Source organism: Capricornis sumatraensis, chromosome 19, assembly GCF_032405125.1.
Source record: "Capricornis sumatraensis isolate serow.1 chromosome 19, serow.2, whole genome shotgun sequence".
Lineage (NCBI taxonomy): Eukaryota > Metazoa > Chordata > Mammalia > Artiodactyla > Bovidae > Capricornis > Capricornis sumatraensis.
This window is the reverse complement of record NC_091087.1, coordinates 12504876-12520055: the sequence shown is the minus strand read 5'-3', so window position 1 is coordinate 12520055 and position 15180 is coordinate 12504876. Positions and strand designations below refer to the sequence as shown.

The 15180-nt window shown below is 37.9% G+C and overlaps 1 protein-coding gene across 1 annotated transcript in view; it reads left to right on the top strand.

The window, feature by feature from the left end:
* The window catches only part of MEF2A (myocyte enhancer factor 2A), a 186926-nt gene that overhangs the window by 134875 nt on the left and 36871 nt on the right, over window positions 1-15180 (top strand). The window contains exons 5-8 of the mRNA XM_068991072.1: window positions 893-1024; window positions 1090-1227; window positions 3331-3550; window positions 4296-4355. Coding sequence (XP_068847173.1) covers window positions 893-1024; window positions 1090-1227; window positions 3331-3550; window positions 4296-4355 — 550 coding nt within the window. The remainder of the gene's footprint in view (window positions 1-892; window positions 1025-1089; window positions 1228-3330; window positions 3551-4295; window positions 4356-15180) is intronic.

Genomic DNA, 15180 nt, shown 5'->3' with positions numbered 1-15180 from the left:
TGCGACCCCATGGACTGTGTAGTCCATAGAATTCTCCAGGCCAGAGTACTGAAGCCTTTCCCTTCTCCAGGGGATCTTCCCAACCCAGGGATTGAATCCACGTCTCCTGCATTGCAGGCGGATTCTTTACCAGCTGAGCCACCAGGGAAGCCCAAGAAGGGAAGCCCACTGGAGTGGGTAGCCTATCCTTTCTCCAGTGGATCTTCCTGACCCAGGAATTGAACCAGGGTCTCCTGCATTGCAGGCAGATTCTTTACCAACGGGGCTATAAGGGAAGCCCTAGAGTGTGTTGCTATTTCCTCATCCAGGGGAGTCTTCCTAACCCAGGGATTGAACCCACATCTCTTACATCTCCTGCATTGGCAGGAAAATCATAGCATTTAAGAACAAATTAGGGATGAAATTATTGGGATATCGTGCATATTCTTTCTGGTGAATGGGATAAACTCTCAGGCCAAAAGGAATGTCAGTAGATGAAGTTGCTGAAATGTTCATTTCATAAAGATGCTGCAATAACTTCTCAAAGTATCCTCTTGATATATTTGGGGATCTCATACTCATTGATCCTGTCAGACATGTTGATTAGGCTGTAATCAGATTTAGATTGTAATTATCAGAACAGTGAGTAATTTCATATTCTCTAGGAACTTTGGAAAGGAAGAATCCAAATATGGAAATACTCCTTTTCTCTTAATGTACAATGGGAACATAATTTTGCTTATGATAAGGATTACCTTATTTGAAGAATTACAGTACACTTGTGATCATTTAAAACTATTTCAGTGGCTCTTGTATTACTCAGTTCATTCAGTCTGTGCTCTCTTACTTTTTACAAAAAAGACTCATGGCAAGTTAGTATCATTTGTGTGTGAATTTTCCAATTGTATTTCAGACTTTAAGAAAAAAAGGCCTTAATGGTTGTGAGAGCCCTGATGCTGACGATTACTTTGAGCACAGTCCACTCTCGGAGGACAGATTCAGCAAACTAAATGAAGATAGTGATTTTATTTTCAAACGAGGCCCTGTAAGTACTTTTACTTTACCTCTCCTTTTTATTTGTTGATCCTTTTTGTTAACTTCATTATTTAGGCTCTGAACAAGAAGGAACACAGAGGGTGCGACAGCCCAGACCCTGATACTTCCTATGTGCTAACTCCACATACAGAAGAAAAATATAAAAAAATTAATGAGGAATTTGATAATATGATGCGGAATCATAAAATCGCAGTGAGTACTAAAGTATGGTTTGTGCTTTTATCTTGTGCATGAAGAGACTGACCACACCTCTTGTTGTTTGTTTTCACAGTGGGTGATGACAGCAGTAAGTAGAAGGAGGGAGGGGGGAGGTACAAATTTCTTTTGAATTTATAGAACTTCAAGATAAAATTGCGGAAATCTTAACAGTAGTACATCTTCAGTGTCTTAAATGTAGAAATGAAGAGAAAACATCCTAATCTGGGCTCTGCTACTATCTCCTTACTTTTGAATAGGGCATCTAAACATCCTAGATTCCAATTTCCTCATCTGTAAAGTGAATGAATTGGCTCACATAAATTTTTTAAGGTCCCTTCCAGCTTTAAATTCCCATGATTTTAAATATAAGGATGCATTTGAGAATTCCCTCTCCCTCTCACGACTTTTAAAATATTATATGGACTTTAGATTTTGAGACTATAAAATATAAAATAGCTAGATTTTATTACATAATTTGGTGCTTCAAAATTGTTTCTAATTATTTTATATAGTTGCTATAATAGTAGCTTACTTTCTGACTCTTTGTAAGTGTCCTAAAACAACTTGGCGACAGTACCTCCAAATTCCTATTCTTTTCTTGCACTGTCAGTGTTAAGGAAGAGCGCCTTGACTTGATTTTAATTTAAGGAAACAGTGTTCTTAAACTGGTTGCAAAACAAATAGTTATACTTAAAAAATTTTCCATGCTCACACATCTAATGGTAAAACAGTGCTCTTTTGATAGTTCAAAGAGTTCTCACTGAAGCTCCATTGGCAAGAGTTGCTTAAGACAGTTATTCTTGATCTAATTTTTCTAACACTATGTGTATGTGTTGTAGTCTTCCTGAATAAATTGGTGCCACTGCTATTTATTTCACTACCAGAGTTAATTCTCTTAAAACTATGCCCTGAAGTATGTATTATGGATTATTTCTTCAAAATAGTATGATGCTATAAGAAGCCCATGGACAACAGATTTAAGGAGATATTTTTGTGGTAATATCCTTCTTAGGAAACATAACAACAGAAAAAATAAAGTAAAATTCCTTTTGACCTCATATGGATGTTGGAGACCTTGCAGATAACGTTAAGCTGCAAAAACTTTATATAAATAAAATTGCTTTACCTTTAAAAAATTTTTATCATGTATCTATTGTTTTATATCTTTTAATGAGTTATAATTTTCTCCCTGAAATAAACTATATCGAATAAAGTACTTAGTTATTTATACTCTTTCAACTTTGAATTAGTATTACCTTAATTTGGAAATCACTGTTTTAAAATGTAGGGAGAGGAAAGTTTTTTATTTTCTCTCAAATTATAAAGAGGATTGTTATATTTATCATGGTTAACAAGTATAAGTGGCCTATGGAGGAAATGAAAGAGGAAAATAGAAAATACTGTTTTTAAGGGACCGTGGTATATTTTGGAGGAAAATAACATAACTTTGTAATTTAATCTTTATACATTTAAAGATAACTTGTCAGTAGTTAATTTTGCTAAAGTTTTTTTTTTGCATTTTTATTACACTTGTTGCATTGTGTTATATATACATATATAAAATTTGGCTTTTTTTTTTTTAGTTTTGTCCATGAAGGTTAGTGAATTAAATCAGACCAGGGCAGATTTGATGTATGAAGTTTATAATACGTGTACATCCTTTCTCTCTTTTGTTATATTTGGAATCTCCCAACTGAAGTGTAATGTTACTAAACTGATTTGCATGTATATAAGTGCTAATTTATGCTTTCTTGGTAACAATGATGTATTTATAATGTTTTAAGTTGGACAGCACATCTTTAATATCAGGTTCTGGCCTTTCATGTTCATCTCTATGAATATTTGAAATATATAATGTACATATTATATTAGAGTATATGTATTACTGTATAAAAATTGAAGTTGAAAATGTTCATGGTAAACATTCTCATATAATTGTAAAGAAAGTTAAACCTGCAAATTTATTTTAAGAACTTACCTCCATCCTCTACTTTTAGTAACTAGTGTTACCTTACCAAATTAAAGTGCATAAGTTATTAAATTTAATTAGATGAAAATGAAACTAACAGTCTTCTCTTCCTTGTTCTTTATTTACAGCCCGGTCTGCCACCTCAGAATTTCTCAATGTCTGTCACAGTCCCTGTGACCAGCCCCAGTGCTTTGTCTTACACTAACCCAGGGAGTTCGCTTGTGTCCCCGTCTTTGGCAGCCAGCTCCGCATTAGCAGATACAAGCATGCTCTCTCCACCCCAAGCCACATTACATAGAAATGTATCCCCTGGAGCTCCTCAGAGACCACCAAGTACTGGCAGTGCAGGTATGTACTGACACTTACTCTTCTGATTCTTTAGCTAAAAGAATGAAAACACTAATTGCTGATATGAACAGTTTCTTATTCTGCTACTCTTAATGTTCTTGCTTTGATGAGCAAGTCACTACTACATAATTGCCCCCATTGTAAAGTGTTTTTTTTTGAAAGTCTGTGGCTCTAGCATTGTACAGGTATTGTGGAACAAATAGAGAACCTGCCTATTTTGGAAAATAAGCTTTCCATATCATGGGGACACTATACCTAGACAGGCAGACAATTTATTTAGGATATCATAAAGATTAAAAATTGATTGTGAGCCAGTTGTGTTAAAAAATAAATGGAGAAGTAGACTCACTTAGAATTAGAGCATTTTCTGCATCCCCTTCCTCCTGATTTGTTCATTAACTCAGAAATTTGATGTGCATTTACTGCATCTCTGTGTATAATGCAATTATCTCCTGTCCCATTATTCCTAGATTTTATAGCACTCATTAGCACTGCCCTATTCTTGTCAATATGTACTTCTTTGGTATTGAGTCACAAGACGGCAGACATGTCCAGAGCTTGATAGATGAGTGCCTGTATGTTTTGACTACATCATAATGCCTAGTTCAGACCGGGCTAGTTTTTATTTTTGTGTGTTTTAGGAATGAAGTGAGGGTTACCTCTGGTCAGTTCATCCTCATTCAGATAAGGAGAGTCAGCCCACATTCACTTCTTGCCCTCTCTCCTCTCTCTGCAATGTTGTTAGGTGGGATGTTGAGCACTTCAGACCTCACAGTGCCAAATGGAGCTGGAAGCAGCCCAGTGGGTGAGTGAATTCCTACTGCCTCACTTTGTTGGCATCTGTCTTATCTGGGATATAAGGAATACTGTCCCTCGAACAAGGGTTTCTACCAAGTAAAGAGGAAAATATGGGGATAAATGACTAGAGTAGACCATGCACTTTATGATTTGTTTAGTTATTGCTTACTTAAGAGTTTTTGATACCCCTGTGTTATTCCTCATACCTTGGCCTTACATTCACTTATTCATTCAGTAAATATTTATTGAATGCCTCCTTTATAGCAGACGTTGTTCTTTTCTAAAGACTAAATTGCCTTAATACAATTTTTACATTAAGACAGTTTCTTAAAGAGAAGCTTTCTGTGTCTGTCCCTACCAAGGTCAGACTGTTAGCAGACTGCTGTATTTTACAATTATGTGAAATGTTTTCAGGGAGATTGCCATAGGAAGAAATAGTGGGCCTCGTTAAGAAGACTGTCTCCAGAGGATCAGTTTTGATGGTCACATGTGGAGCATTTACGTGTTGTCATGGTTGCTGCCAGATTGGCTCTTTTGCTTTGGAGCCCCTCCCAAGATGACTCACAGTTTAAAAATTCGTAACTGTGTCTGCCCAGCCCCGAAATCCTGGTAAAGATACATTATGATCTTAACATTACAGAAACATCGCATATATGCCATAGAGTCACAGGAATAACTATTATTTTAGGTTACCATCAGATTTAGTTGTGTTGGTCTCTTCATGTATGATAATCCCAGTTACCTTCATTTTTATCTGAAAGCAAGGGAAGGAATTCCTTTCTGTTTTTAGATATTGTGTGATCAAAGAGACATCTGAAAACAGATCACTTATAGAAAAATTCCCTATTACATATGTTCAACCCACTTATTCCAAAAATGTGAGGAGCTGCTTCCCTTGTGACTCAGCTGGTAAAGAATCCGCCTGCAATGTGGAAGACCCAGGTTCCATCCCTGGGTTGGAAAGATCCCCTGGAGAACAGAAAGGCTACCCACTTCAGTATTCTGTCCTGGAGAATTCCATGGACTGTATAGTCCATGAGGTCGCAAAGAGTCGGACATGACTGAGAAACTTCTACTTTTCAGCCTTAATAAAATTTTGATGATTGAATAACGTAATTTAAAATGATGAGAAAGAAAGAAACACATTATTTAATGAGAGTTACAAAACATATAATGACCTAAAGTAGGAATAAATGCCTAATTGTTTCTGCCTCTGTAGTAATCTGTTTTAATGGACTCAATAGATAGGACCTGTTATATGATCTTTTTAACAGATAATTAAATGTGAAGAAATTCATAAAGGTCTTACCAATTATACATTAGGACTGCTATCCTTGTAACTGTATTTCCTAATATTTATAGTTTATTTCTTTTCAACTCTATTTTAGTTGTTTACATGCCCATATACTCTTTTTATTGGAAAAGGCAATGGCACCCCACTCCAGTACTCTTGCCTGGCAAATCCCATGGACAGAGGAGCCTGGTAGGCTGCGGTCCACGGGGTTGCGAAGAGTCAGACACGACTGAACGACTTCACTTTCACTTTTCACTTTCATGCACTGGGAAAGGAAGTGGCAACCCACTCCAGTGTTCTTGCCTGGAGAATCCCAGGGGCGGGCGAGCCTGGTGGGCTGACGTCAGTGGGGTCACACAGAGTCGGACACGACTGAAGTGACTTAGCAGCAGCATACTCTTTTTGTGTTGCATTTTCCTATATGCTTTTATTCTCCCAACACTGTGCATCTTGCTCTCCTCTCTACTTTCCAGCCTGCTTAAGGCCAGAATCAATAATTTCTATTTTGTTTAATATTAATTTTGATTAGTTCTTAGTTTCAGTTCCAAAATTATTTTTATTTCATAACTATTTGAAGATTTCTAATGTGTTTTCCCTTTGCCTTTGTTTTTTCTTCTCATCCTTTTGGCTTGATAAACATGATTCTCCTTCCTATCAAACAAGTCTTTTAATTCTCTTCTTGCTTTATTTTTGGTTTTTGTACTGTCCATACTTCCCTAAAGCTTTTTCTCTATTGTTTCTTATTTGCCGTGCAACTATAAATCTAGACTTTGTTGCTGAGTTTTCTGTGTTCCATTTGATGATTTCAGACTCAGATTTTGTCATCGTCTTAATTTGACCTTTTACATATTATCTAATCCTGTTACTTTTATTTCTTTCTTAAATTCATGTTTCTTTTGTAAGCTTCCTCCGCTTGTTTCTAGACCCTCAGGTTTGGAGGGTCACATTAGTCACACTGTTGAAATCATGGCACGTCATCTCAGCATCTCTCAGTATGCTATTCACTTACCCTTTACACTTCTTCTCCACTCCCGTCCCCTTTCTCCTCCCCCACCCCCAGTCCCCAGTCATAGGCAACTGTTTTAATATGTTTAGTGCTAATAGTGTTAATTAATCATGTTAATGATCATAATTAGTGAACATGAATTTTTTTTTAAATTTAAGTATTAAGATATTTTAACTGCTTAGTGAGTTACTTGAAAGTCTATTTGTTACTACACAATAATACAGTATAACCTCAGTCTTATGACACATCAAGATTGAATGTCTTGATTCCTCACTGGTTCATACTCTTATATGCCTATTTTACCTGTGCTAGGTATATTTCTACTTTTTCTACTTGTTTGCTTTATATCCTAAATGATGTTTTTGTTGTAACTGCTTTTTGACATGTACCACCTTAGAATTCAGATTCAACTAAGTAGACACATTGCATCACTTAATTCAGATACCAAATGGAAGTTATTATTTTTGTGTGGTACTTATAGCATACTTGTTTCTTACTGTAAATTACCCCTCGCCCCAATAAATGGTCTCTCATAGGTATTGTAGAAGTATTGTTAGTTTTTGTGAAGAAGAGTCAGAAAATGTATTTTAGCCTATAATGATGCCGTTTTGGTTTAGTAGTTTGGAAAAATAGTTTAAACTCAGTTTTATCCCTGAAACCTTTTTTAATGTAAAGATTAAACATTTTAAATTCCCAGAGAAATTAAGAAGAAAATATATTAAAAATTGTGGATATGATTTCTCATCTACATTTTTCAAAGTATGTTTCTTGGAACTACATGAAAAGAATTACTTACCTATATGAGTGGCAAACCTTGTACCAAGTAAAACTAAACAGGTTTCTTTACTGTAGGACATGTCAGAGCCTTTACAATGCTAACCTGTTTAGCATTTTTACTAATGCTTTAAACTGTGGTTATTCAAAGTGATATTACAGTAGAACCCCCCCTTTTTTTTTCTCCTAATGAAAAATCATCTTGCAGGATTCAGTTCAGTTCAGTCACTCAGTTGTGTCCAACTCTTTGCAGCCTGAGGGACTGCAGCACGCCAGGCTTCCCTGTCCATCACCAACTCCCAGAGCCTACTCAAACTGATATCCATCCAGTTGGTGATGCCATCCAACCGTCTCATCCTGTGTCATCTCCTCCTCCTGCCTTCAGTCTTTCCCAGCATCAGGGTCTTTTCCTATGAGTCACTGATTCCTATGAGTCACTTCTTCAAATCAGGTGGTCAAAGTATTGGAGTTTCAGCTTCAGCATCAGTCCTTCCAATGAATATTCAGGACTGATTTCCTTTAGGATGGACTGGCTGGATCTCCTTGCAGTCTAAGGGACTCTCAAGAGTCTTTTCCAACACCACAGTTCAAAAGCATCAATTCTTCAGCATTCAGCTTTCTTTATATTCCAACTTAGACAGCTATACATGACTATTGGAAAAACCATAGCTTTGAGACCGACCTTTGTTGGCAAAGTAACGTCTCTGCTTTTTAATATGTTGTCTAGGTTGGTCATAGCTTTTCTTCCAAGGAGCAAGCGTCTTTTAATTTCATGGCCACAGTCACCATCTGCAGTGATTTTGGAGCCCCCCAAAACAAAGTCAGCCACTGTTTCCACTGTTTCCCCATCTGTTTCCTGTGAAGTGATGGGACCGGATGCCATGACCTTAGTTTTCTGAATGTTGAGCATTAAGCCAACTTTTTCACTCTCCTCTTTCACTTTCATCAAGAGGCTCTTTAGTTCTTCACTTTCTGCCATAAGGGTGGTGTCATCTGCATATCTGAGGTTATTGATATTTCTCCCGGGAATCTTGATTCCAACTTGTGCTTCAACCAGCCCACCGTTTCTCATGATGTACTCTGCATATAAGTTAAATAAGCAGGGTGACAATATACAGCCTTGCTGCTGCTGCTGCTGCTGCTAAGTCGCTTTAATCGTATCCAACTCTGTGTGACCCCATAGACGGCAGCCCACCAGGCTCCCCTGTCCCTGGGATGCTCCAGGCAAGAACACTGGAGTGGATTGCCATTTCCTTCTCCAAGGCATGAAAGTGAAAAGTGAAAGTGAAGTCGCTCAGTCGTGTCCGACTTGTAGCAACCCCACGGACTGCAGCCTACTAGGCTCCTCCATCCATGGGATTTTCTAGGCAAGAGTACTGGAGTGGCTTGCCATTGCCTTCTCCAACACAACTTTGACGTACTTCTTTTCCTATTTGGAACCAGTCTGTTGTTCCATGTCCAGTTCTAACTGTTGCTTCTTGACTTGCGTACAGATTCTTCAAGAGGCAGGTCAGGTGGTCTGGTATTCCCATCTCTTCAGGAATATTACTGTTGTCATCCACACAGTCAAAGTCTTTTGTGTAGTCAATGAAGCAGAAGTAGATTTTTTTGTTTGGAGTTTCCTTGCTTTTTCTATGATCCAGAGGATGTTAGCAATTTGATCTCTGGTTCCTCTGCCTTTTCTAAACTCAGCTTACACATCTGGAAGTCTCTGTTCAGGTACTGTTGAAGCCTAGCTTGAATTTTGAGCATAATCTCGCTGGCAGTTGAAATGAGTGCAATTATACGGTAATTTGAATATTCTTTGGCATTGCCTTTCTTTGGGATTGGAATGAAAGCTGACATTTTCCAGTCCTGTGGAATTGCTGAGTTTTCCACATTTGCTGGCATACTGAGTGCAGCACTTCAACAGCATCATCTTTTAGGATTTGAAATAGCTCAACTGGAATTCCATCACCTCCACCAGCTTTGTTTGTAGTAATGCTTCCTAAGGCCCACTTGACTTCACACTCCAGGATGTCCTGCTCTAGGTGAGTGATCATGCCATTGTGGTTACCTTAGTCATTAAGAGCTTTTCTGTATCATTATTCTGTGTATTTTTGCCACCTCTTGTTAATCCCTTCTGTTAGGTCCTTGTTGTTTTTGTCCTTTATTGTGCCTGTCTTGCATGACATATTCCTTGGTATCTCCGATTTTCTTAAAAGAGATCTAGTCTTTTCAGTTCTACTGTTTTCCTCTATTTCTTTGCATTGTTCACTTAAGAAGGCTTTCTTGTTTCTTCTTGCTATTCTCTGGAACTCTGCATTCAGTTGGGTATCTTTCCATTTCTCCATTGTCTTTTGCTGCTCTTCTTTTCTTAGCTCCCAGACAACCACGTTGCCGTCTTGTATTTCTTTTTCTTGGGGGTGGTTTTGGTCATGACCTCCTGTACAGTGTTAACAGACCTCTGTCAATAGTTCTTCAGGCACTCTGTGTACCAGATCTAGTCCCTTGAATCTGTTCATCACCTCCACTGTATAACGGATTTGATTTAAGTCATACCTGAGTGGGCTAGTTGTTTTTCCTACTTTCTTCAGCTGGAGCCTGAATTTTCCAATAAGGAGCTGATGATCCTGAGCCAGAGTCAGCTCCAGGTTTTGTTTTTGCTGACTGTATAGAGCTTCTCCATCTTCTGTAAAGAATATAATCAATCTGATATTTCTATTGACCATCTGGTAATGTCCATGTGTAGAGTCATCTCTTGTGTTTTGGAAGAGGGTGTTTGCTATGACCAGTGTGTTCTCCTGGCAAGACTCTGTTAGCTTTTGCTCGGCTTCATCTTGTACTCCAAGGTCAAATTTGCCTGTTATTCCAGGTATCAAGGTCCCCTATGATGAAAAGGACATTTTTGTTGTGTTTGTTGTTAATTCTAGGAGGTCTTGTGGGTCTTTATAGAATTGTTCAACTTCATCTTCGACATTAGTGATTGGGGCATAGACTTGGATTACTGTGATATTGAGTGGTTTGCCTTGGAAACGAACTGAGATCATTCTGTCATTTTGGGTACCTGTAGAATAATAATAAAAAGAATAAAACACCCTTCCAGACCTTATTATTTCTGTTTGACATACCAGCAAATTACTAACTAAAAGTGAATTAGGAACAATACAAAATAAATGAAAGCCTGCATTAAAAATGGACAATAGAACCAACTTCTTAGAAATTCCAGGGTTTGGGATTATTAGGCACAAACTTTGACTTTAACATAGCAATGTTTATTATGTCAAGGAAATAAAAAGTAGATTAAGAATTTTGTCCAGAGAACTGGCATCTTTAAAAAGGAACATTTGGAACTAAAAAATGTAATAATGTTTAAAACTTATTAAGTGGGTTTTGTAAGAGATTTAGTCAAAGCAAAAGGGAAAATTGGTGAATTAAAAGATAAGACAGGAACAGTATTCAGAATTTTTGATATTAAAGGATGGATAATTCAAAAGAAGATTAAGACCTACAAGGTACAGTGAGAAGTTGTAACATAGTTAAAATTGGAATCCCAGTAGGCAAAAAGAGAGAAAATTGGCCAGAAGGAGTATTTGAACAGATAATCACTGAGAGTTTTCTAAACCTGACAAACACATCAAGCCACAGATTCCAGCGACTGAACTGAACAGATTCCAGAAGGCTTATAAAACCCATGTGGGATGTAGGTAAAGTTGTGCTTTAAGAGAAATCTGTCTTTTAAAATGGAAGGCTGGAAAACCCTGAGCTAAATAATTAAATAAGCCTGTATCTCTGTAGGAACAAAAAAGTTAAAGAAAATTAGAAGTAAGTTATAAAGATAAGAGCAGAAGTTATTGAAATGTTATATTTGTATCAATGTTCAATTCAAAATATATTCTAATTTCCATTCTCTAATTTCCATTATAACCTCTGTTTTGATCTATAGTTATTTAGAAGTCAGTTTCCTAATTCCAAATGCATGGCGTTTTGTAGTTATCTTCGGGTATTGTTTTCTAGCTGAACTGTTTTGTTACCAGAGTACTTACCTCCGTATGATTAAATTCTCTGAAATTTGTATACTTGTGTGTGTGGCTCAGCATGTGGTCAGATTTGGTTCTTTGCACACAAAATGACAGTTTTTGTTTTTATACAAAAAGAATGTAAACATTGGAAAGAATGTTTATTCTATACTGTAAGCAGAGATTGTCCATTCTACTTGTTTTAACCAAATGTTTTATACTTAAAATATGTGATAACTTATTGTATTCATCCACATTTAGAGACTTATGATAGACCAGTTCCAGGTAGTTTCACTTTATCTTTAAACTGCCATCAGTTTTACTGATCCTGTCATTTTCAAATGCATAATACATTTATAGGTGAACCCCCCATTTGCCTTAATCTTATTTTAACTTTTTTGGAGTCTTCTATCTGTTTCTAAAAGCTGGAAGGCTTCAGGCCCATGTCCTATTGAAAGCAGAAGCATCCTTGAACTTTTTAAGTGTTGAATAAACTCTGAATATTCATTGAAAGGACTGATGCTGAAGCTCCAATACTTTGGCCACCTGATGGCGAAGAGCCAATTCATTGAAAAAGACCCTGATGCTGGAAAAGATTGAGGGCAAGAGGAGAAGCAGGTGGCAGAGGAATGAGATGGTTGGATGGCATCACCAACTCAATAGACATGAGTTTGAGCAAACTCCAGGAGATAATGAAGGACAGGAAAGCCTGGCGTACTGCAGTCCATGGAGTCACTAAGAGTGGGATATCACTTAGCAACTGAACAACAACAAAACTCAGGATAAAAAGAGACTTGCTAAATAGGAAACCAGAGAAAGCCTAACTGTAAAGGAAAGATTGATCAGCTTGCCTGTGTTAAAATTTGGAACCTTTGTTCATCAAGATACCATAAAGAGAATGAAAAGGCAACATAGAGTCAGAGAATATATGTGGCGTACATATAAAACAGGTCTTTTTATGAAGAACACATACAAATTATAAAGAAAAGGAAAATTTAGTTTTTAAAAATGTGCATGAAAACAGACATTTCAAAAAAAAAAACTATCCAAGTGTCTAATAAACATGTGAAAAGAAGCTTGTGATTCACTAATCAAGGAAACGCAAAATTAAAACCACAGGATAGCATTGGGTACCTACCAAAGCCACTAAAGCAAACTAGATAATACCAAGTGTTAACAAGAATATGGAAAAGTCCAAACTCTTATATACTGACGATGGTAGTGCAAATTGGTGTGATCATTTTGACATTATCTACTCAGTTGCAAATATGTGTATTCCATGACCCAGCATTTTCACTCATCTTTACATACTAGAGAAGTGCATATTTGCATCATGAGCACCAAGAGATATGTAAAAGAAATGTGCATGTCATTATTCGTTACAGCCAGCATCTAGAAAGAATCCAGATTTCTGTCCACAATAGAGTAGATGAGTATATGATAGTATCTTTACACAAAGTAACGCTATACTTCAATGAATATGAAGGAACTGTCAGTTCAGTTCAGTCGCTCAGTCGTGTCTGACTCTTTGTGACCCCATGAATTGCAGCATGCCAGGCCTCCCTGTCCATCACCAACTCGCGGATTTCACTCAGATTCATGTCCATCGAGTCAGTGATGCCATCCAGCCATCTCATCCTCGGTCGTCCCCTTCTCCTCCTGTCCCCAATCCCTCCCTGCATCAGGGTCTTTTCCAATGAGTCAACTCTTTGCATGAGGTGGCCAAAGTACTGGAGTTTCAGCTTTAGCATCATTCCTTCCAAAGAAATCCCAGGGCTGATCTCCTTCAGAATGGACTGGTTGGGTCTCCTTGCAGTCCAAGGGACTCTCAAGAGTCTTCTCCAACACCACAGTTCAAAAGCATCAATTCTTTGGTGCTCAGCTTTCTTCACAGTCCAACTCTCACATCCATACATGACTGACTACTGGAAAAACCATAGCCTTGACTAGACGGACCTTAGTCGGCAAAGTAATGTCTCTGCTTTTGAATATGCTATCTAGGTTGGTCATAACTTTTTTTCCAAGGAGTAAGCGTCTTTTAATTTCATGGGTGCAGTCACCATCTGCAGTGATTTTGGAGCCCAGAGAAATAATGTCTGATACTGTTTCTACTGTTTCCCCATCTATTTCCCATGAAGTGATGGGACCAGATGCCATGATCTTTGTTTTCTGAATATTGAGCTTTAAGCCAACTTTTTTACTCTCCTCTTTCTCTTTCATCAAGAGGCTTTTTAGTTCCTCTTCACTTTCTGCCATAAGGGTGGTGTCATCTGCATATCTGAGGTTATTGATATTTCTCCCAACAATCTTGATTCCAGCTTGTGCTTCTTCCAGCCCAGCGTTTCTCATGATGTACTCTGCATAGAAGTTAAAGAAGCAGGGTGACAATATACAGCCTTGACGTACTCCTTTTCCTATTTGGAACCAGTCTGTTGTTCCATGTCCAGTTCTAACTGTTACTTCCTGACCTGCATACAGATTTCTCAAGAGGCAGGTCAGGTGGTCTGGTATTCCCATCTCTCTCAGAATTTTCCACAGTTTATTGTGATCCACACAGGCAGGTCAGGTGGTCTGGTATTCCCATCTCTCTCAGAATTTTCCACAGTTTATTGTGATCCACACAGTCAAAGGCTTTAGCATAGTCAATGAAGCAAAAATAAATGTTTTTCTGGAACTCTCTTGCTTTTTCCATGATCCAGTGGATGTTGGCAATTTGATCTCTGGTTCCTCTGCCTTTTCTAAAACCAGCTTGAACATCAGGAAGTTCACAGTTCGAGTATTGCTGAAGCCTGGCTTGGAGAATTTTGAGCATTACTTTACTAGCATGTGAGATGAGTGCAGTTGTGCGGTAGTTTGAGCATTCTTTGGCATTGCCTTTCTTTGAGATTGGAATGAAAACTGAGCTTTTCCAGTCCTGTGGCCACTGCTGAGTTTTCCAAATTTGCTGGCATATTGAGTGCAGCACTTTCACAGCATCATCTTTCAAGGTTTGAAATAGCTCAACTGGAATTCCATCACCTCCACTAGCTTTGTTCGTAGCGATGCTTTCTAAGGCCCGCTTGACTTCACATTCCAGGATGTCTGGCTCTAGATGAGTGATCACACCATCGTAATTATCCAGGTTGTGAAGATCTTTTTTATACAGTTCTTCTGTGTATACTTGTCACCTCTTCTTAATATCTTCTGCTTCTGTTAGGTCCAGACCATTTCTGTCCTTTATCGAGCCCATCTTTGCATGAAATGTTCCCTTGGTATCTCTAATTTTCTTGAAGAGATCTCTAGTCTTTCCCATTCTGTTGTTTTGCTCTATTTCTTTGCACTGATTGCTGAAGAAGGCTTTCTTATCTCTCCTTGCTATTCTTTGGAACTCTGCATTCGGATGCTTATATCTTTCCTTTTCTCCTTTGCTTTTCGCTTCTGTTCTTTTCACAGCTATTTGTAAGGCCTCCCCAGACAGCCATTTTGCTTTTTTGCATTTCTTTTCCATGGGGATGGTCTTGATCCCTGTCTCCTGTGCAATGTCACAAACCTCATTCCATAGTTCATCAGGCACTCTATCTATCAGATCTAGGTCCTTAAATCTGTTTCTCACTTCCACTGTATAATCATAAGGGATTTGATTTAGGTTCCTACTTTCTTCAATTTAAGTCTGAATTTGGCAATGAGGATCTCATGATCTGAGCCACAGTCAGCTCCTGGTCCTGTTTTTGTTGACTGTAATCAAACTGGCAGTATTCTTTGGGGTTCTAGCAGTGTTCTT